The sequence below is a fragment of the Hemibagrus wyckioides genome, linkage group LG08 (genome assembly GCF_019097595.1).
Source record: "Hemibagrus wyckioides isolate EC202008001 linkage group LG08, SWU_Hwy_1.0, whole genome shotgun sequence".
In the NCBI taxonomy this organism is placed as follows: domain Eukaryota; kingdom Metazoa; phylum Chordata; class Actinopteri; order Siluriformes; family Bagridae; genus Hemibagrus; species Hemibagrus wyckioides.
This window is the reverse complement of record NC_080717.1, coordinates 17038305-17059139: the sequence shown is the minus strand read 5'-3', so window position 1 is coordinate 17059139 and position 20835 is coordinate 17038305. Positions and strand designations below refer to the sequence as shown.

At 40.6% G+C, this 20835-nt stretch overlaps 1 protein-coding gene across 5 annotated transcripts in view; it reads left to right on the top strand.

Annotated features, from left to right (window-relative positions):
* Positions 1-20835, top strand: part of tenm2a (teneurin transmembrane protein 2a) — a 275485-nt gene that overhangs the window by 166221 nt on the left and 88429 nt on the right. The window contains exon 1 of one of the 5 annotated variants that reach the window (XM_058396865.1): positions 15463-15600. The exons of the other annotated variants lie outside the window; for them this stretch is intronic. Within the exon in view, the coding sequence (XP_058252848.1) occupies positions 15585-15600 (16 nt within the window). The 5' untranslated portion in view covers positions 15463-15584. Of the gene's footprint in view, positions 1-15462; positions 15601-20835 lie in introns of those variants that run through there. 5 annotated transcript variants of the gene reach the window in all.

The window sequence follows — 20835 nt, the reverse complement described above, 5'->3', positions numbered from 1 at the left end:
TTGGGGATGAGCTAGAGAGGGGGTGGATGTCTAACATGGCACCCCTGAGCCCTGTTATCCCACATATAGATATGTGAAACCTCTCTCTCTCTTTCTCTCTTTCTTTCTCTCTCTCTCTCTCTCTCTCTCTCTCTCTCTAGTAGTAGTGAGTTCTGTGTGTGTGTATGTGTTTGTGCTTGTGTGTGGCCGTGAACAGAAAAAATGAAATCAACGAGCGACACAATAATGAGTGATTTGTTTTAAATAAGTTACTGTTTTTCTACAAGGACAAGGGTACCAGTACAAATAAAACAAACACTCACATGTGCTCTAACTCCATTTCTTGTGTCTTGTCTAAGCGCCAAGGATAAATTGCTATACTCTAGCAGTGTTGGTCATGTTCTCTGTAGCTGTAATCACTTAACCCTCATATGTCTGTCTATATGAATAGTTTTCAAAAGCAAAGGTCATAGACTGCCGTGGTGTCACCCTGCTTTCTCTCTCTCTGTCCCTGTCTATAATGAAATGGCTGTGTGGCTGGCAGTTTTAATTAAAGTGCCACTGCTGGTGTGGGCATATCACATCTCATCTCATCAGTGCCACAGCTACTCAATGTCATCCAGCTCTCTCTCTATCTCTCTTTCTCTCACTCTGTCTGTCTCTCTTTTTTCAGGTACAATGATGAATTTGTATCCACCCAGCCTTTCTTAAGTATGCTTATTAAAAAGCATCACCATGCAGCTACTTACAGTAATTTTCCCCTCATTAGCTTCTCTCAGTAGAAGTGAAATCAGTCACTACTTTCCCTTTTTAAAAGTATAATTCCTCATGTAGCCTGAACTTAATCTACACTCCTAAACATAGTGAGACCGGCAAGGCTAACCCAAACAAAGCTTAGAGCAGTGAGCCTCCATCAGCAGCTAAACAGATGATGGATGGGATGAGAGTAGAAAGGAATGGGCTTGTGCCTGTCTCTGGTGCTTTATAATTGCTTGAGAAAAAGGATGCTCAGCAGCCCATACTGTTGTCTTAATGGGATTATTCCCCCAGCTGGTCTAGTGGAGAGAGAGCGAGGGGGAGAGGGAGTAATCCGATTCTGTCTGCTGTACTTCATTGAAAGACAGCCAGTCAACTCACCACCTTGAATCGCAGGTGACAGAATATCTGCTGCATTCAGAGACCCCATCAGCATGAAATCAGCTCACCTCCTTCAGGGACACGATCAAGTAATTACACCATATGGCTGAAAGTTTGTGGACAGCTGACCATCACAGTCATGTGTGCTTGTTACATATCCCATTCCATATTTAGTCACTCATTTGCTCTTACAGCAGCCTCCATTCTTCAGGGGAGACTTTCCAATAGATTTTGGAGTGTGTCTGTGGGGATTTGTGATCATTCAGCCACAAAAGCATTAGTGAGGTCAGGCATTGATGTTGGGTGAGGAGGTCTTGCATGTAGTCAGTTCAACTCTTCCCAAAGGTGTTCAGTGGGGTTGAGGTCAGGGCACTGTGTGGACTATCATGTCTTCAAGAACCTTGCTTTGTGCACAGGGGAATTGTCCTCCTGGAACAGGTTTGAACCCCCTACTTCTAATGAAAGAAACATCTTTCAGCTACAGCATACAAAGACCTCACAGACAATTCTGTGGCAAGTTTGTGGCAAAAATTTAGGGAACACCCACATTTAGGTGTAGTGGTCAAGTGTCCACATACCTTTGGCAATATATAGTATGTATGAAGATTGAAACATGGATTTGTATGCATTCCATAAAGGTCTTCATAGAGCTAAGCATAATTACAGCAGTCATGCCTAATACCTCAAACATTTACTTAAAAACTCATTCAAACTCACATCAAGTGCAAGTGAAACTTTAAAAAGCATCTTTCTAGATGCACTTAGTATAATTCCATTTATCATCATAGCAATTTAGCAATAAACACTTTTTGTAGCCTTTAACTCAATAATTCCACAGATAATTTTAACATTAAATAAAGGCTGCTAGGAAAAACGCACACCCACAATGTGGCGTTCAGAGAAAAACGTAACTGCGTTAACACTTATGTTTTAAGTTGCTGCTTCCAGATATATCTTTATGACTTGTTAGGTCATGCTGTCAATGCCCACACTGTGTCATTTGCGTCACTACATGTAGATGCCACATTAGAAAAAAGAAAAAAACAATAACAAAACCAAAAGGGAAAACATGCAAACCAAAAACAAGACAGCAAATTTAAAATCCAGACAGCAAACAGAACAACAAATCCAGACAAATGTGACAGAAAAATTAAAAATGTGACAGTAAATTTGAAAAAATTGACAGCAAATTTGAACACAACAACAAATTCAGCAACATGGCAGAAAATTCTGGATCACTGAAGCAAATTTGGCAAACATAGCAGCAGAATCACATTATCTTTAACTCAAAACGTAAAAGATAGGTCCTTCACATGCTCATTCCTGATTGGCTACAGTTTGAGTCAGTCTCAGAGTGTGCAGAAAACCCCTCAGGTTCCATAAGTAACCTGGTTTCCTGAAAAAGGGAACAAGATGCTACATCATTGCATTGACACTATGGGAATTCTGCTGCGTGATCTGTGTCTAAAGCAAGTGTGGAAACAATTGGCCAACGTAAGGTCAGGTGACGTAGTGGGGTGACTCCAACTGTCTGAAGAAAGATGTTTCAAGCATGCTTAATGTGTGGCAAAGCGATGCAGCATCTCGTTCCCTTTCTCAGAGAACTGTATTGCATACATAACCTTAACACTATGCAATCAACACTGCATCCTGGTTTTGGTGCTATGGGAACATCAGTAACGACGCCGCTACACTGTGGAAGAATGCCTGCCCAACAAGGCTATGTAGCACTGGCACAGACAGTTGTTGAGTGCAGAGAGGGCTGGATCAAGGACCTGGGATCTTGAAGTTGATGAATGTGTATGAAGAGGACCAGCCTGCTGAATATCTTTGACCATTCCAGGAGCAAAGTCAAAGCAGGAGGAAGCTACTAGGAGGGTCTACAGATCTCCTTCACTATTTTGATTGTAGATAATGCTAGTAAAAGAATCATTTTTAGAGTCAGTAACCTGTCTGAGGCTGACTGAGGCTGAAGTGATCAAAGGGAGCCTTAGATAGCCCTTCCAGAGCACAGAAAGGTCCCAAGAAGAAACTTGTGGTCTGCAGATAGTACTCAGCTCTCTGGCACTACCCAGAAACTGAAAAACTAAAGGAAGCCACACCACAGAAGCTGAAACAGTAGGTACATGGCTAGTGAAAAAAATGGCAACATACAACTTAAGGGTAGCAGGGGCTTACCCTGCTGAGATGCATTCGTATAAGAACTCCAGCACTGTGCTAACTGGATAGAGAACTGGGTTTAAGTGACATTGTTCCCACCACGACACAAAGAGGTCAGACAAGGGAAATGTTGGGAGAGCTCTGAAATAACCTGTAATTGTCTCAACATCCTCAGTTGGCAAACGGGAATCTATAAGCTGGTGCCCTTCAGAGGCCAGACCAAACGTTTCCAAATCTTTGGCTGAGGTGATAGGTCAACCTTTACTTCAGACAGAAGGCCACTCCAGATGGGAATCCCCCAAGGAGTTCCATCCAGGAGTGGCATTAGATCCAAGAACCAGACATGGCCTGGTCAGTACAGTGCCACTAATAATAGTGATGGAGTTAGAACTCCTGGGAGCAGAGATATTGGAGGAAAGGCATACAGGCGACGCCTCAGCCACGTGGAGGTGTGAAGGTAAATCAGACTGGACAATGGGACGACTGCTCGGGTTGTCCACATCCACATCCACTCAGGCATACTGCTGCCATATTGTACTCTACCACCTGCAGGTGAAGTATCCATTCCCAAGCCTCAGCCCCTACCTTGACAGGATGTCTACTCCCAAGTTTGCATGCCCTGGAATGTATATTAACTATGAAACCCAATAGCCTTTGAGTCTAAACAAATGATAAACCTTGGCCTAGCCTGATGCCATTCTTACGCTCCTCCTTCTGTAACCTTTTTTATGCAATTCAGAACCCCCTGAGATACACTTGGCAGTGGTTGCCATAATGCCAAATGATCTGAAATAGGTTTAATTTTTTCGATAGAATTGCCAAAGAGAAAGATCGCTGGTGAGTGATGAAATAAACCGCTGGGCATTCCCGCTTCCCGAATAATCAGAGGTGGCAGGGTTGGCAGAAACAGCCCCTGAGGGCATCAAGGGAAGTGGGATACAAAATGTAATGATGTACACAGACCTGCCCCAAGGGGGCCTGCCCTCAGGTATCTGCACTCACAAGTGTTAGATCTTTTTCCAAGTCGCCTTCAAGGAGATTATGGTCCGCTGATCGGACTTCCCTTTAGACAGCTGTGTTTGTGTGCACTGCCCAACCTCCTACCTTTCTTTGGGAGGGGCTGCAAGCAGCAACTTTGTCCTTCTGCTTCTCCTTGTGGGAGCTAAGCCTTTGCTGGGAATGGATGGTGAAAGCTGCTAGCTCCTGCAGTGCAGGAGGAATGCTTTGTCTTTCACCTTTATCCCTGTAAGGTTGAGCTAAAGCTGACAAGCATAGCAGCCATGGAATGGCCAATGGTGTGGGTCTGTATATTTAATGGCCTGGAGGGTTAAATCTGTGGCCCAGCTGAGGTCTTTTACTACCTCAGGTTCTAATCCCTCACCCAGATCAAGGACCTGCTGCTGCATACACCTTACCAACCAAAAGAGATGCAACCCGAGTACGGATTCCTCCAAGTTCTCGACACCTCAGTGGAGATCAGGGAGGAACGTGAGATTTCAGCAAGCAGGTTGTGCTCAGCCCATAGTAAGGAAGTGGTCATTTAGTTAACCAGAAGAAAGAATTACTCATTATACGTAGGTAACCTCGGTATCTTTGCATCACATGTATTGTTTTTGCTAGTTTAACTTGTTAACAGGCTGAAAAATAGTGTCCTGTCAGCAGCGAGCATGTGATGTTCAGTTCAGACCTACCTTTCCCGTAGTCATTTAAGTATATGTTGATGTGTGTTTGAATTTGATGTAGCGTCTTTCTTAATTTGCTCTTGTGTTTGGTATTGTTGTTGTGCTTTCAGTTTGTGAACGCAAATAACACTTGCACTTAACCAGAATTGAGACCACTGCATGGGTAAACAATGTAAATGCTGGTCCGTGGCTCCATTTAATCAGGTTTCTGAAACTCTAGTAGCTCAATAAAGCACTTCCGAGAAAGGGCATTTGAGGCAATTCAGAAAAGTCAACCTCTGGAACAGAAATGTCTGAATGTACCGCCCACTTCTACAGATATTGGCTGGCAGTATGAAGGAGGGGTGAGAATTGATGGGAGCTTTGATTTTGCTGCTGTGATGAATGTTTGTTCAATACTCAGTGTGGGACAGTAGCGTCTCTACCAGCAGCAGAGCGGTTCGTATAGTTCCATTTTACACTAACAAGGTGGCAGAAGCAATTATTTTTAAATCATGCAACATATAAGAACATAAAAAAGATTTAAATTACTGTTGCATTTCTTTTAAGTCCATGCAATGCAGCTGTTTCTTATTAAGTTTTTTTTACTATTATTTTTTTGTTTGTTTGTTTTTTGTTTTAATTAATTTTTAAATAGCTTGCCTAACTTTACCAAACAACATGATTCTGAGTCATCTGTATAATCTCACACCAAAACTAGACCAGAGTTTAAATTAAGTCTAAATTCTTTTTCTTACACTTTCTTACTGTGTGTGTGTGTGTGTGTGATAAGGAGCTGGATGACTAAGGGATGTCCCTTAGTGCCACCTTCAGATGATGCATCATTTATTGTGTGTGTGTGTGTGTGTGTGTGTGTTATATGGCAATGCAGTGGAAATTAAAGAAATATCTATATATATGGCCAAAACTCTGTGAAGACCTAAACATCAGACCCATATGTGGGTCTTCTCCAAACATTTCCAACAAAGATAGAAGCACAGAATGGTCTAGAATGTCTTTGTATGCTGTTGCTTGAATATTTCCCTTCACTGGAACTAAGAGGCCCAAATATGACATGACAATTCCCCTCTGGTCCATGCTTCATATTCCATGAAAGCATGGTTTGCCAAGGTGGGTGTGGAAGTACTCTAGTGTCCTGCACAGAGCCCTGACCTCCAACCCCGATAAATACCTTTGGGATGAACTGGAACACTAACTGGGCACCAAGCCTCCTCAACCGACATCAGCACCTGACATCGCTAATGCTCTTGTGGCTGAATGAGCAAATCCCTGCACATCAAAGGTGGAATAAATCTGGAATAGGATGTTCAAAAGCACATATAAGTGTGATGGTCACATATTCTCAGACCTTTGGCTACACAGTGTGCTGGACATACATAGATTTATTCATTTACATTACATTTCTAGCATTTGGCAGAGGTAGCTTGATGTACCTGGGACTTGAACTCACAACCATCCAAGTCATAGTCCAACACCATAACCACTAAGCTATTCAAGAATATCCTGTTCAGAAAAAAACAAACAAAAAAACAAATAATAACAATAAATAAAACATTTGTTTTCAGATGCAATTATGTAAACCTTGAATGGCTTCAAACTAGCTAATTGCTGATGAGTTTTATATACAATTTTATACAGGTATTATTTTGTGAAGTTTATTTATGTCAGTTATACACTCAGACTCATTTCATATTATCAAAAGGAAGCAATGAGAAACAAATCCATAAATGATGCCAAACAACATTAGCTATTCAAATAGGACAAAAGAAATTGCATCCTATAAAAGGAGGAAGAGTTGGTGTCTGCACAAGGTAGCTGTGCCACCATGTTGTAGTTTTCAGCTCTTGAGGTTTGTTTTTATGGAGGTTTGTGGCAGTCACTGACTGAAACCCTGCCATGCAGTGACTGCGCTAGGTTCTTTACAGACAAATAGCAGTCATCAACATTTGCAATTATAAGAAAAAATCAGTGTTTCCAAAACCTTTGTAAATCTGGAAGGATTTTACTTATTTATGCATTTATTTTTGGCCTAATAAAACATTTAGAAACAATACTGAAAAAATATTAATGAAGTCTATTGTAGATATTTAGCTCAGGTTCTGCAGTAGGGCTGCTTAAACAACAGCTAATCCAAGCCATATCAAGCTCGCTGTCTGTATTCCAGCAGATGCACAGTTCATCGTTCATTAAACATTATGGCATCTGAGAGTGGCCTTAGTCCTCTGTCTGAAAGAAGCTGGGGCTATTAAAAAGAAGCACTGGGCAAGATGGGTTTTTCTCCATTAGCTTAGCATGGCTAATGATCCCGCCACATCCGTTGTTTATCTAAAATGGAGCACTCTTGGAGTAGGCGGGAGATATTGAAACGATCATGGATATATTAAGCATGATGCTTTGGTGTCAGGGTGAGTGTGAGCATGGGTGTGTGTGTGTGTGTGTGTGTGTGTGGAGATGTAGGGGTTTGCAGATAGAAAGAAAAATGTGGCACCATTGCTCAGCATAAAGCTAGCCAAAAAGCACAAAATATCTACCAACCTGCAGAAAATAAAGGGAAATAAAAAAAAGGGAGCATCAGCAAGTTGCATTCAGAGGGACGTGAGAAGAAAGTGATGGAGACAGCAATAGAGAGGTGGAGGAGAGTGTGAAAGGGGCAGAATGAGAGAGAGAGAGAGAGGTAAAATTTGCTGCAGCTAGAATAAAGGATCACTCTACTAATAGACATGACACACACATACAGAGCACCATCTTAAAGGCAAATCACACTCTGCCTGTCTTATACACATCTCAGAGAAGAGATCTTTTAACATTTCAGTCCACATCAGTGTGTGAGGAACAATATGCACAATTTGTGTCCATCACAAGTCCACCATATCCATCCCTCTGCTTTTTTTTCCACTCCAAATGACAGACACCAAAGAGTTACCCTGAAGTCATCCACACACAGAACACATTCTTTATGCTATTACCATATTAAAAGCCCAGATCTCCAATCTCCACCGTGTAGCTTCAACACAAGGTGTTTGTACAGCAGTGTTACTCATTACACCAACATAGGGAAGTGGAATAAACACAATATGCTGTTTGTTCACTGTCCTACTGTCTCACAATTTCTCATGTTTACTGATAATTGAAATTTGAGTAGTTGCCAAAAAAGATTCCCGTCAGTAACGCTTCGAAAGTCGGATCCTGTGTGGGTTGAACATCAGTTTGAAAAACTCTTTACAAGATGCTAGTGTTTGTGTGTTTTAATAAGTAATACCAATAAAGTGTGTGTGTCTGTGTGTGAGTGTGTGTGTGTGTGTGTGTGTGTGTTTTACACTGTCACCACTTGAGACAACAGGACACCAATCACCTTCCTGTGATGGCGCCTCGATTTCAGGAAACAGACGAGCTAAAACCAATGATACAAGAGAGAAAGGAGGGAAAGAGAAAGATGAGAGAAGGAGAAAGGAGTAAAAGTACAAAGAGAGGAAAGGAGAACTTGAGAAAGGAGGATCTGACAGCCAGCAGTGTCGGGTCCTGATCTCACTCAACCGTGGAAAGAGGACAAATGAACACCGAGCTTTTAGCATAACTACACCGTGTGCTTTCAGGCTTATAGAACCATTCATTAGGAGCATTTTACACACTAGATCAATGCCTTGAATGTGGGTAGTGGAGTGTCTGTGGGTATTAGTAGATTATTCGAGTGTGTGTGTGTGTGTGTGTGTGTGAGAGAGAGAGAGAGAGAGAGAGAGAGACCCAGAGAAGGGTCTATCTGCATATCATTGGCTGTGCCTTTTAGTCATATATGAGAACTCAAATACACGCGCTAACACTTGAGGAGTTGTCTGTTGTTCAAAGAGAATGTCATAATTGCACTGAAAGTTCATCAGCAAGTATTGATAGGATTTAATAATCTCAGTGAAAAGCTTCTAGCTTCCTTTCATTCATACTTAAATACAGTACATTGCCAAAAGTTTTGGGACACTCCTCCAAATCATTGAATTCAGGTGTTGTTTTTCAGGGGTTGGGCTTGGCCACTTAGTTCCAGTGAAAGGAACTCTTAATGCTTCAGCATACCAAGACATTTTGGACAATTTCATGCTCCCAACATTGTGGGAACAATTTGTGGATGACCCCTTCCTGTACCAACATGACTGCACACCAGGGCACAAAGCAAGGTCCATAAAGACATGGATAAGTGAGTTTAATGTGGGGGAACTTGACTGGCCTGTGCAGAGTCCTGACCTCATCCTGATAGAACACCTTTGGGATGAATTAGAGCGGAGACTGCGAGCTATTCCAAAACTGTGATGCCTGCCTTTACATGCAAATGAATTTAATATGGAGTTGCCCCGCCCTTAGCAGCTATAACAGCTTCAACTCTTCTGGGAAGGCTTTCCACAAGGTTTAGGAGTGTGTTTATGGGAATTTTTGACCATTCCACTAGAAGCGAATTTGTGAGGTCAAGCACTGATGTTGGAGGAGAAGGCCTGGCTCACAGTCTCCATTCTAACTCATCCCAAAGGTGTTCTATCAGGTTGAGGTCAGGACTCTGTGAAGTTCCTCCACACCAAACTCACTCATCCATGTCATTATGGACCTTGCTTTGTGCACTGGTGTGCAGTCATGTTGGATCAGGAAGGGGTCATCCCCAAACTGTTCCCACAAAGTTAGAAGCATGAAATTGTCCAAAATGTCTTGATATGCTGAAGCATTAAGAGTTCCTGGAACTAAGGGGCCGAGAACAACCCCTGAAAAACAACACCTGAATTCAATGATTTAGAGGGGTGTCCCAAAACTTTTGGCAATATAGTGTATTTCCTTATTTGGACATGACGATAGTATTCTCATCTTTGGGTTTAGAGCAAACCTACTGAACCCACTCATCTTTCCTTATTTGTGAAACCAGTGTTGGATATCTTTCCATGTACCTGATTTTTTAAATATAATTTTATCAATTCCAAAAAAAAAGAAATAATGTGTTTGACCAAAATTAAATGTCTATATTGAACTTTTCAGAAAACAAAAACCTATTTTTCCAAAGTGACGTGGAAATGTTTTTAAATGGAGTACTTTCTCGCCATTTCTTGGCCTGGAAAAATTATATTGTTTATATATATTATAATATATTATAAGGTTTATCAAACACAGTCTGCTTGTAGATGCCTAAAACCTTAGCTATATGAGCATTTCTTATAGTGATACTGACACATCTTAATCAAAAGAGCACATGCACACTCACCAAACAAGAGTGTCTGGTTTAAAAATGTTAAATGACCATCCATGTCGGCCCCATGGTGGTAAAGAATCTGTTGCTATTTTCTTCGTGCCAGATACCTCAACACACCTTCATAGGTCATGTGGAGTTCATGCCTGAGTGTGTCAGAGCTGTTTTGGTTGCAAAAGAGAGATCTACAATATTAGGCAAGTAGTTTTAATTTCATTTCTGATTGGTGTGTGTTCTTTTCAGACTTGTTCATATACTGTATGTGTGTGTCTGTGTGTGTGTGTGTGTGTGTGTTCACAACTATGTTTATAGTATGAGGATTCCTCCTGAAGGACTTATGGCGTTCACTGTAGTGGAAATTAAAAAAATAATTCAGTTAATTAAATTTTTTTTCTAATAAAAACATGAGTTGGCACAAATATTTCTTAAGACTAGAAGATTGTAGAAGATTAAATATCTAGTGGATAAATATTTTCTTGTTCAGTGGAAAGAAAAATCAGGTCTATAAGGGCTTAATAAAAAGAAATACAGCCAACAGAACAGAGGGGACTGAATGAATCAGTGATTATTTTCCCAACAATGTCAGCGAAAAAAACTGAATGTTTGATGTGAACATTAACTCATGCTCTTGACCTTTATCTGATGGTGTAGATGATGGTGATAATCAAACTTCAAACTCATTTTTCATTGTGAACACATACTTCTACAATTCAGTAAAGTTGTTTTAACATAAGTAGTTAGAAATGTTAAGTGGAATCAGAATAAAACACACTTTTTTTGTAGGTAAGCAGAGATTAAAACGCTTTCCTTTCGATTGAGACACGTACAAAGCGGCCAATTTCAGCTGATGTAAGTCTTTTACTCCGGTTCCCACACATCCATGGTGAAAGAGTCACCCTTTGTTTCATATGACAGCACTAGGTGACCCCTAAACAAAGCCATGACCTTCACATCTGCTACTTAGGGGTTAGAAGAGAAGTTAATTCTCCATGAGCATCTGCTACAGGTCCCTTGCTGTGTAAAAGAGAGGTGGTCTGCATGTGTACTCATCTAAAACAGGCCGCCACATCTCCTCTATGTTGTTTACTTTATTAATTAGTCTTTTAATTTGCTGTGAAGCCCTGAGAGGTTAATTAACGTCAGCTTCCGAATGGTTCCACTCAGCAGATCCGTGGAGATCGGAGTGAGGCGTCAAGACGTTTCCCGCCAGCAGCCCTAGACAGGAATGTGTGTCTTGAGCATGTGTGACATGATGGTGTGTGTGTGTGTGTGTGTGGGTGTGTGTGTGTGAGACAGAATGCTCTTCTGCTACATTTAAAGAGTTACACAAATTGACCTACTTGAAAAATGGGAAGATAATGTGTGCAAGTGTGTGTGTGTGTGTGTGTGTGCGGTACATGTGTGTAACACAGCAGAATGGATGATTTAGTAATGTCTGCTTTGACTGCCATACATCCGATGCTCTCAGGGAAGCAATAAAGGTGGGGGGGGCAGGTGCCAATGAGAGCAAAACATACAGGTTGTAGATGGAAAAAAGCTACAATAAAGCTACCGGTAATAGATATGCATTTTATCAGTGCACTGTAATGAAATGCATAACTTTGACATCTACCTTTTTTTGAATGATTTTTTTTTTTTTTTTGGCATTAAAAATGTAAAAAAAAAAAAAAAAAAAAAGTCTCTTTCTCATCACGATGTCCAAAACAATTTTCTGCTTGGCTCACCCTGCATAGAGAACGATTGAGTATGCCAAAGCTCGGTGCTAACTGATCGTGATTGCATTCCTGTAGGATCTGGTGGTGGGGGGGGGGGGGGTGAGAGAGAGAGAGAGAGAGAGAGAGAGAGCAAGCCTTGGGGAATTTATCCACCTCTCTCTGTGTCTAATGTCTTCAGTGCTGACTGTCATTAGGAACAGCATTAACAACATTAATGTTGGAGAGACAGTAAGAGATTGAGAGAGAGAGAGAGAGAGAGAGAGGGAGAGAAAGAGAGAGAGAGAGAGAGAGAGAGAGAGAGAAGGAATATGTGCAGAGGTAGAGGCAAGCATGTAAAATGTAAAATTAGACCAGTCGAGACAAATGGAGAAGACAGTGCCGAATGTGGTGCATGCTATGGAAGTGTCACTTTTATTCTTCTTTATTTCTTTGTCTTATTCACACTTTCCTTCACCACTTCCCCCCAGCCTCATCTGGCAGCAAGCCGATATGAATTAGGAATAACGTAGTGGGTTGCTGAATAGAAATACTTTACCTAAATAAGAGCTATGATTCACGTTGTACGAAAGAAAATTCGCTGTGATGTATAGTAAAGTGCTGGAAAATTCCTATCAGGTTGGTAGATTTCTCATCTCTAACTGTCAGGGTGCTAAACAGTCACTGCTGTGTTTGAAAATTTGGACATTAACTCTCCAAGACATGAATCATTATACCTATTCCCTGTGGTCTTTTCAGACGTTTAGCGCTCGTTACAGCGACATCGGAGACATGAGAGAATACAGCGTCCTTTATGCGATCACGTCTGGAGCAGATGATGGTCAAATTAACCAAGCTGTGTTGAAGAAGTGTCCCTGCGATGCACTGACCGCTATTTGTCACTCTCGATTAAATCTCGTGCCAGTTACAGGGACACTTGCGTTCTGGAGATGAAGCTGAAGATCAGTCTATTCACAGCTTTGTTAAATATCCTGCAACATGGTACTTTGTCCCTTCATCACACTTTTATGTTTCACTCGGCCACTGTCCTGTGATTTTATTATTGTTGTTAGTTTTATAATTGTTTGATCTTCTGTGCCGTCTTGACCCTATTGCTGTTCTCTGCCTCGGTTTCTGTCTGTCTCTTTCTTGCTTGTTCCAATGTTATGTATCTTTTCTTTGAGTGGAGTGGAGTGTTGCACTTCTTGGCATCCACCCAGCATCTTTGTGCCTGGCTGTGAAGGCTTTTTCTTTCTTTTTTTTCTTGCCTCACAGCATTCTTTCCCCCAAACCAGCTGCTTTAATGTAACCAGCATATTGCTGTACGACTCTCTATAGCTATTTCAACAAGGAGCGCTATTCGAGAATAAATTGTCTGTCTCTGAATTAGCACTAATTAGCAGATTTTTGGGGCTCTACAGCATCATAATTGGGTATAGTATGTGTAGCTTCCAGCTGGCTGCTGGAAGACTGGTGGGGTGGGTGTGTATGGCAGTGGTGATAGGGGTGGTTGTTGGAGAAGTGGGGGGTATCGGAGAGGAGAAGAGTAGTGAAGAGAAGAGAAAAGCATTAAGGGTGCTGTTTAGAGGCAGTGCAGACTTTATCTTGGAGAACTGCTCTGGTGATTGGGCAGGAAGGAACCTTGGTAGGCCTTTTGAGCTGGATTGTGCTCGCCAAGGCACTCTTGGAGAAATTAATACCAGAAAATAATGAGAATAGGGAAAGAGAATAGCGAAAAGAGAGAGAGAGAGAGAGAGAGAGAGAGAGAGAGAGAGAGAAAGAGAGAGAGAGAATAGCGAATGAAAGCGTCTCTTTTGCAACATGCAGCTGGATCATCAGCAGAACCTAATGAAGGTGCAGACATCCTGCTGGTTTTATATTGCCTGTCACACACACATGGGAATGGCAATTAACACCCACTACCATCTACTTCTATACACATTAAAAATGTTTGGAATTAGCACTATAAGATTAACACCTGCCCGCTCCCTCAACGCAGGTAAATGCATGGGGTGGTCATATAACTTTAGGTGGTTATGTTACAGTGCTGCTTATCAGATGGAAACAATGTTTATTATGAAGTGTGTTTTGGTGTTATATCTCTTCAGGCATGGGCAACACAGTGGCACGGGAAAGTGTTGCTGCATCACATGCTGCAGGATCTTGAGCTCAGATCAAATTTTCAAAACATCACAAAACATGCATGGATTGACTATGATAAGTTTTATGAACATGTGTGTGTGTATGTAAATGTAATGGTGTGCTCCTGCCTCATACCCAGAGTTCCTGGGATAGGATCCGGATCCACTTTGTCCCTGACCAGGATAAAACCATTACTGAAGAATGTTTTCCATATGGCTTGACCTGTACTCTCACCTCCTTATCTTAATGTTATTTATGTCATCTTAGGAGACAGATGTAGTAAAAATAAAAAAGCAGGAAGAAGTATACAATGAAGACGCTCCAATAAAACATGGAGTTTCGTGTATGCAAACTACAACTACAAACTAATATAAAGCTGTCCGTGTTAGCCATGTGGTTATTACATTTTTTAATATGAAATTAATTCGCTAATTTAGCTGGAGAGAAGAACTGCATAAACTCAAAATGTTATTTCCATAATAAACTGTATGTTTGTTTCAGCCACACAGAATAAATAAATACTACAATCGATTCATTTGAATCTTACAAATGTATTGCTTACACACCTTATAAACTCTACACCTGTATAAGGTTTACGTTCAGGGTGCCTGGTGTGCAACAACGTTAATCCGAAGCCCTGCATGCTATCCTTAACTCCTGAAAAGATGGAAGACCTTGACATTTTGCAGTCATTCTACACAGACAGGATGATTGAAATCTCTATTTTTTTCCTGCTAATACTCGGGATATATAAAGGACTAGTACAGAGCGTACACAGAGCTAACGGTCGATCCGTGGAGAGGAAGAGGAGAACTGAAAGCCACCAGCACAGCCACAGCTTCTTGTTAAGTGCTCTGGTTAAGGTGCAGTACAGATGCGTTGCAAGTAGTGTTTCACAACGTCTAAGAAGATGTTTAATACATCCTAGCAAGTTCTTGGGGGAATGTAACAGTTTGGATCTATTGAGCATTTGAAATGAAGGAATAGGGAGCATGTTTTATTGAAAGTGAGAAATTCTCTAGTGTACATTGAGCAACCGAGCTGACAAATCCTGCTTAGATCAGCATGAATTCTAAACTAATTCCAGATAGTTAGTGCTGGTTATGTTGACTAACTAACAAGATTGTTTGCTAGTCATGCACGTGACTAGATTTGCCGGTCTAAGCCACATTTACGCAGCTTCAATGGAGAAAAAGGGAAAGTCTATTAAGAGTACATATATGAAGTGAATCCCCCTACTCTCTCACACACACACACACACACACACACCACTGATAAAAGCATCCATCCATTCCCACAGAGTATCGGCTAATGGCAGCACAACACCGGAGCTGCACCCAAGAGAGAAAGGGAAAGAGAGAGAGAGAGAGAGAGATGGAAGAAGGGGGGGTTTCCAGCTTTCTCACACTCAGCTCTTAGCTGACAGAAGGAGTACATGAAGAGACAAGTGTGTATTACAGATGCCGATGAGGCAGCGTGCGAGAGTGTGAGAGTGGAAACCGGTGAGACAAAGACAGGCAGCGAGGGGACACGTGGCTCACATCCTCTGCTCCTGTGATGGAGGGGTGAACTAAAGTCACTATGAAGACACGAGATGGTAAGAGACTTTTAGTGTTTGATAGTTCAGAAGTTTGATTTGCGCTTCTCTAATTGCAGATCGTGTTTGCTACTCTGCAAAGTACGCCTCAAACTGATTTCGAGTTAATGATGCATTCTGGGAAATTATTGATTGTAACACGTTGAGGGGAAAGACAAGCTGGATATTGTTTTGGTAGGCAGCGTGATCAAGATGATGGTGGTTATTGGTGTGGGATTGTGGGATATGTAGTCGCTGATAAACAGCAGGGGATAAAACAGCGTGTTGTGCTCTAAGTCATCCCCATGCTCCTTCTGTTTTGTTTGCAGAGATTGATTCTAGGCTTAGACGATATTGATTCCAGCGTGCTATGTGTGCTATTGTGCTAGAAAGCATTTCTCAGGAAAGGTCTGATTATGCCTCGAAACGCAAAGTAAACACAAAGCTCTGCAATCAGGATTTCTTTTAGATATGCATGTGTGTGTGGGGGGGGGATTAAACACAAATTACACCTTTGCATAAAAACAAGACAAATGATGCCCAGTTATCCTGATTGTAAATAAAGACCACTGGGCACCTTTATTATTATTATTATTATTATTATTATTATTATTATTATTATTATTATTCACCACAAGCTGATGATGACTCACAGGCACATTAAGACTTGTGTAATTAGGAGATAAGCTGTGGCATGGCAGGTCACTCTAATGAGCCTCTCTGCTCTGTCTGTGCGAGTTTCCCCCCTCAGTCAGGTCCAATCACATGTAGTTAATCAGCAGACGGGGTTAGTTACCACTAGGTTAATGGCGCACATTAATATGTTGCTAATATACCCCGGGTCATGCGGTAATTAAAAATCTCATTTTCAACTCTGAGCTTAGAAGGCGCTGACTCTCCTTCATCTTAACCGTATATCATGCACTGCAGGGGTCGGGAAGGGGAGGGGACAGGAGAGGTTGTCTTATCTCTTATTTGTTCTGTAATCTCTCGGGTTACTTAATTACCGCATTGCTGACGACCAGCTATGTCTGTTTGTGTGTCTGTGTGCAAGTGCACCGTATCAGGGATGTTGCATCAGGTGTACACCATTAAACAAACATCTGTGCACAGGGAGCAGGATCTCTCCTCAGGGTCAGCTGATGCAAAGAGCTGCTGCATTTAAATCATGACTAAAGTCTTGTGTGTGTGTGTGTGTGTTAAGAACATAGATTGATCAGCATAGAGTACAGAGTTCACATTCTCTGACGTTTTATCATTCTTAACAAAATTAAAATTTCATAGAAAGGAACTTGTTCTCTATAAACTTACTAATTCATCCCATTTTTGTGTTTCCACTGAGATTCATTTGTACACTGAGAAAAGAATGGCAAGCGTCTATATACGTACAAGAGAAATCTGTTGCTGAATCCCATTAAAATGTTTACATATCCAACTACATAATGGAACGATCAAGAAAGAATATCCGAAAGAGACGGCTTTTAATTCCACTTATCTAAGATATCCTAAAGGTTTGGGATGTAGATGTGTAATCAGACAACCACAACATTCAGCAACACAGAACCACAAAATACTTTTAACTGAAGACTTCATGAAAGCATTCGGGAAAAAAAAGAAAAAGAAATGTGTTTTGAGTAAATGCTTATTGACTGCCCCAACAACCAACATTAAGTTTTAGTAAATGGGTCTTCTGTGTTCTCTCTCTCTCTCTCTCTCTCTGTCAGTAAACTACACATTACGGACTACTCTAAAAAAAAGGAAAACCTGAAGTGTTCCTTTAATGCACCGAAGCTACGTCTTTATCTATTACCCATTACATTCAGATATTTTTTTTTTAATTATATTAAATAAGTAGAGCATGTCCATCCTTCCCACAGTCATAAAGTAAGACACACCGACTCAAAGCTTTCCTCAACCCACTCTCTTCATCTAGCTTATTACCTCTGAATATTATATTACAGAGATCCGACTCCCAAATTCAGTGATGCGCTGCACCCGTGACCAAACACTTCACAAGCACTTCAGTTCAGTACTCCTGTATTGGTGGATTATTATCATGAGGCGGTAGTCACAGAGGAGGGAAAAAAAAAACTCTGAATAATAAAACCAATATTCTAATGGTCTAGTGAGAAATGAAAGAAAAAAGGATGATGTGGGAAGGAAAAGAAAACCAAGGAGCTAAGATGCTCACACCTTGAAAAGGTAAACAGAGAGAGATTTTAAGGAAATAGTCATACTGGAATTTTCTAAAATTGAAAAAAAAAGGAGTTTTATATCTTTGATTTTCAGAATGACAGAAGAGGGTTCTAGGGACGAGGGACGTTTGTAGAGATGTAGAAAAGAAGACAGAGGCAATAATCTGAAGAGTTTTTCATTCTTTTTTGCAATCATAAAAATAGAGATGTTCGCCAGAGACATAAAAGCAGGCTAGAATGCAATTAGCAATTCAGATACACAATGCATTCTCATGAGTGGCTGACATAAGCAAACATTTTAAGGGCCTGGATAGAAGTGAGGAGAGAAATAGTGCCGTGAGAGGACTCAGTGAGAGTGGAGTCAGCAGTTTGAGCCGGAGCTCGGTGTATTCAGCAGCGGTGTGGCGCTGTAGCTGTGATATCATGATCTGTCAGAATGAGTTTGACTGTAGCTCAGCATGGTAGTGACTGCAGCTAGGAGACACACGTTTGTGGCATCTAGCTTGGCTCGCAACTTCTGTACTGTGCATAATGCACACTGGGAGAAACTGCATTATAACATGTGACTGAGGGGAGCTTTCATTTGACCTCCACACTCGCCGGGATTCAGAGACACCAGCAAGAAGAATATGAGTTATCCCAAGCAGCACATGAAGCTTTCTGATGATGCTCCTGAGTCTCCTGTGTGTCACATGATCTCAATATAAATGGACCTGTTATATATAAAAGTACTCCCCATAGTACTTATAGTTTGTACCAAAAGAAATATCATAAAGGCCAAAGAGCTATCCAGATAATGGTTCTTATTTGGTTATTAAAACATATTGTAAACTTTGAACATCCTGGAATATGGAATATAATGGAAAATGGAATGTAGCGCATCCAAAAGTCAGAAAGTCCACCAAAATTAAATGATAAATAAATAAATAAACTTTTTTTTTTTTTAACAAAAAAACATATCCTTTATGCATCTTTTAGGCTGGTTAATGAGCATTTAAGGTGACTAGGACAGCACTGTAGGCGCATGAAATTCAACAATCAATATCAACACATTTTGACTCTATGTGCTACGATTTCCTAGAATTAATACAAAATACGAAGAGCGATCAGTTAACTTACCTGAACCTCTAATATGAGATCATTATATCAGTTGATGATGTTTAATTCAGACTCATAATTAAAGCCGTGATTGATCGTGATTAAAATAGTCCCGTTCTCACATTCTTGTTTCCTCATATTTGCTCACTTTTTTTTTAAACAATAAAGTTGCAGAGAAGCCTCGGTGTAGCTGACAAAGAAATGTTTAGTGTCGTGGTAACACAAAGACAAATGAGAAATTTTACAGTTTGAGGGCACAGCTGGATGGCCCATTAAAATGCTTTATTAAAAACTCTTTCACAACAGTGTTTAAAAAGTAAACATTTTGTTGCTAATATATGATGCAACATATCCAGCCTTGAGAGGAAACTGTAAACCGTTGCCAAGCAAGTGTGAGTGTGTGTGTGAAAGAGAGTAAGACAGAGAGAGAGAGAGAGAGAGAGAGAGAGAGAGAGAAAGAATTAGTGAGGCTTTAAGACAGCCCAATTTTAGACTGTAGAGAACATTAAATTCGTAAGTGAATGGATGGATGTGTATCTCCCACTTCTGATGTAAAGGCTTGATGGTAAACATTTATTTCTATTCATTTCAATCAAAGGTGGAGAATCCGTTCTCATATCAACAGTCCAAATCAACACCTTGTGATGTAATTTATATGATAATACAGTGAGAGAGTATAATTGATATGCAGCACTGTGAGTGTGAACATATGATGGTGAATATATGAGTCTTCTCCTGAGTACACACTCCTGGATAGTCATCCCAGGCTACGGTTACAGTTCTGAGCTCTGTAAGGCTTTGAAGGAGAAACTTTTAAGAGTGTGCTCAAAAACGGCTCAAAAAGGATCTAAAAGTAAAAGGAACACAATTAGCAGTTCTACGATTTCAGCATGGTCAAAAAGGTATATTTATATACTTGCTTGGTAAGCCTAGATATCTATTTATCTCTAGAGATCTGAAGCTATGTTTGGCCATTCTCTTACAAGGACTTCTTCTCCTTGACCAGGAGTCTTGCTGTTGCACAAGGCTTTACCTAGACATGATTTTCTTCGAAAGTAATAAAAAAAAGGAACTGTGTAAAGACGTGTGGATAAATAGAAATTTTAGAGACGTCTCTATTTGTTATAACATCGTCCTTCCTTCAAGAAAATTTGTCCGGATTCGTTTCGTAGCAGCACGCACAAGCTCAATATAAAACATTTTATATATACTGTACATGTAAATATATGGAGTTCTTAAACACATACAGTACTACCAGAACAGTAGATCATCATGTTATTTCTTTGTGTAATTCATTCATTCTTGCTTTTGTACTCTGTAAAGCCATACATTATTTCAAATTTCCATTTTTTTCCTCCCTATAAAAGACCGACTTTGTTTGCAAGATTCCTTCATAGGCATTCTTGGCAGCCTCAGATGTGTTGTTCTGTTAAATTACTGAAAATAATTCCGGTGAGCATGCACAGTGTGCAGGTTTTCCCATTACATTTGCATATGTTTACATTTCCTTTTTTCTTTGTTTCCACCTATAAACCATCTGAAGAGTCACAGTAGTGCCTCTGCGCTCCGAAACAGCTTCAGATAAGTGGATTTGATTTGTATTTCCTCAAGTTGATCTTAGAGTTGTTTTGGGAGGATTATGGCGGAGTTGTCAGCTAGAAAGGCTGAATTTTGTGAGTAAAGGAAGTTAAATAACGAAGAAATTGTTCGGGGAATCGTATTTAAACGATCTGGTAAGAGCAGAGATGTTTTAAGCAAATAAAATCGCAGTTTTTTTAGTTAAAGCAGACAGTTAATTTATGCACAAGCTGTGCTAGTGTCAGAGCACTGCTTCCTCATTCTATCACACACACACACACACACACACACACACACACGAAATGAAATATATAACGTTTGTGCATTTCTGAGTGAGCAGTCCTGTGTTCCATGATTTGTGCTGGCTTGTGAAATGTGTGTGTGT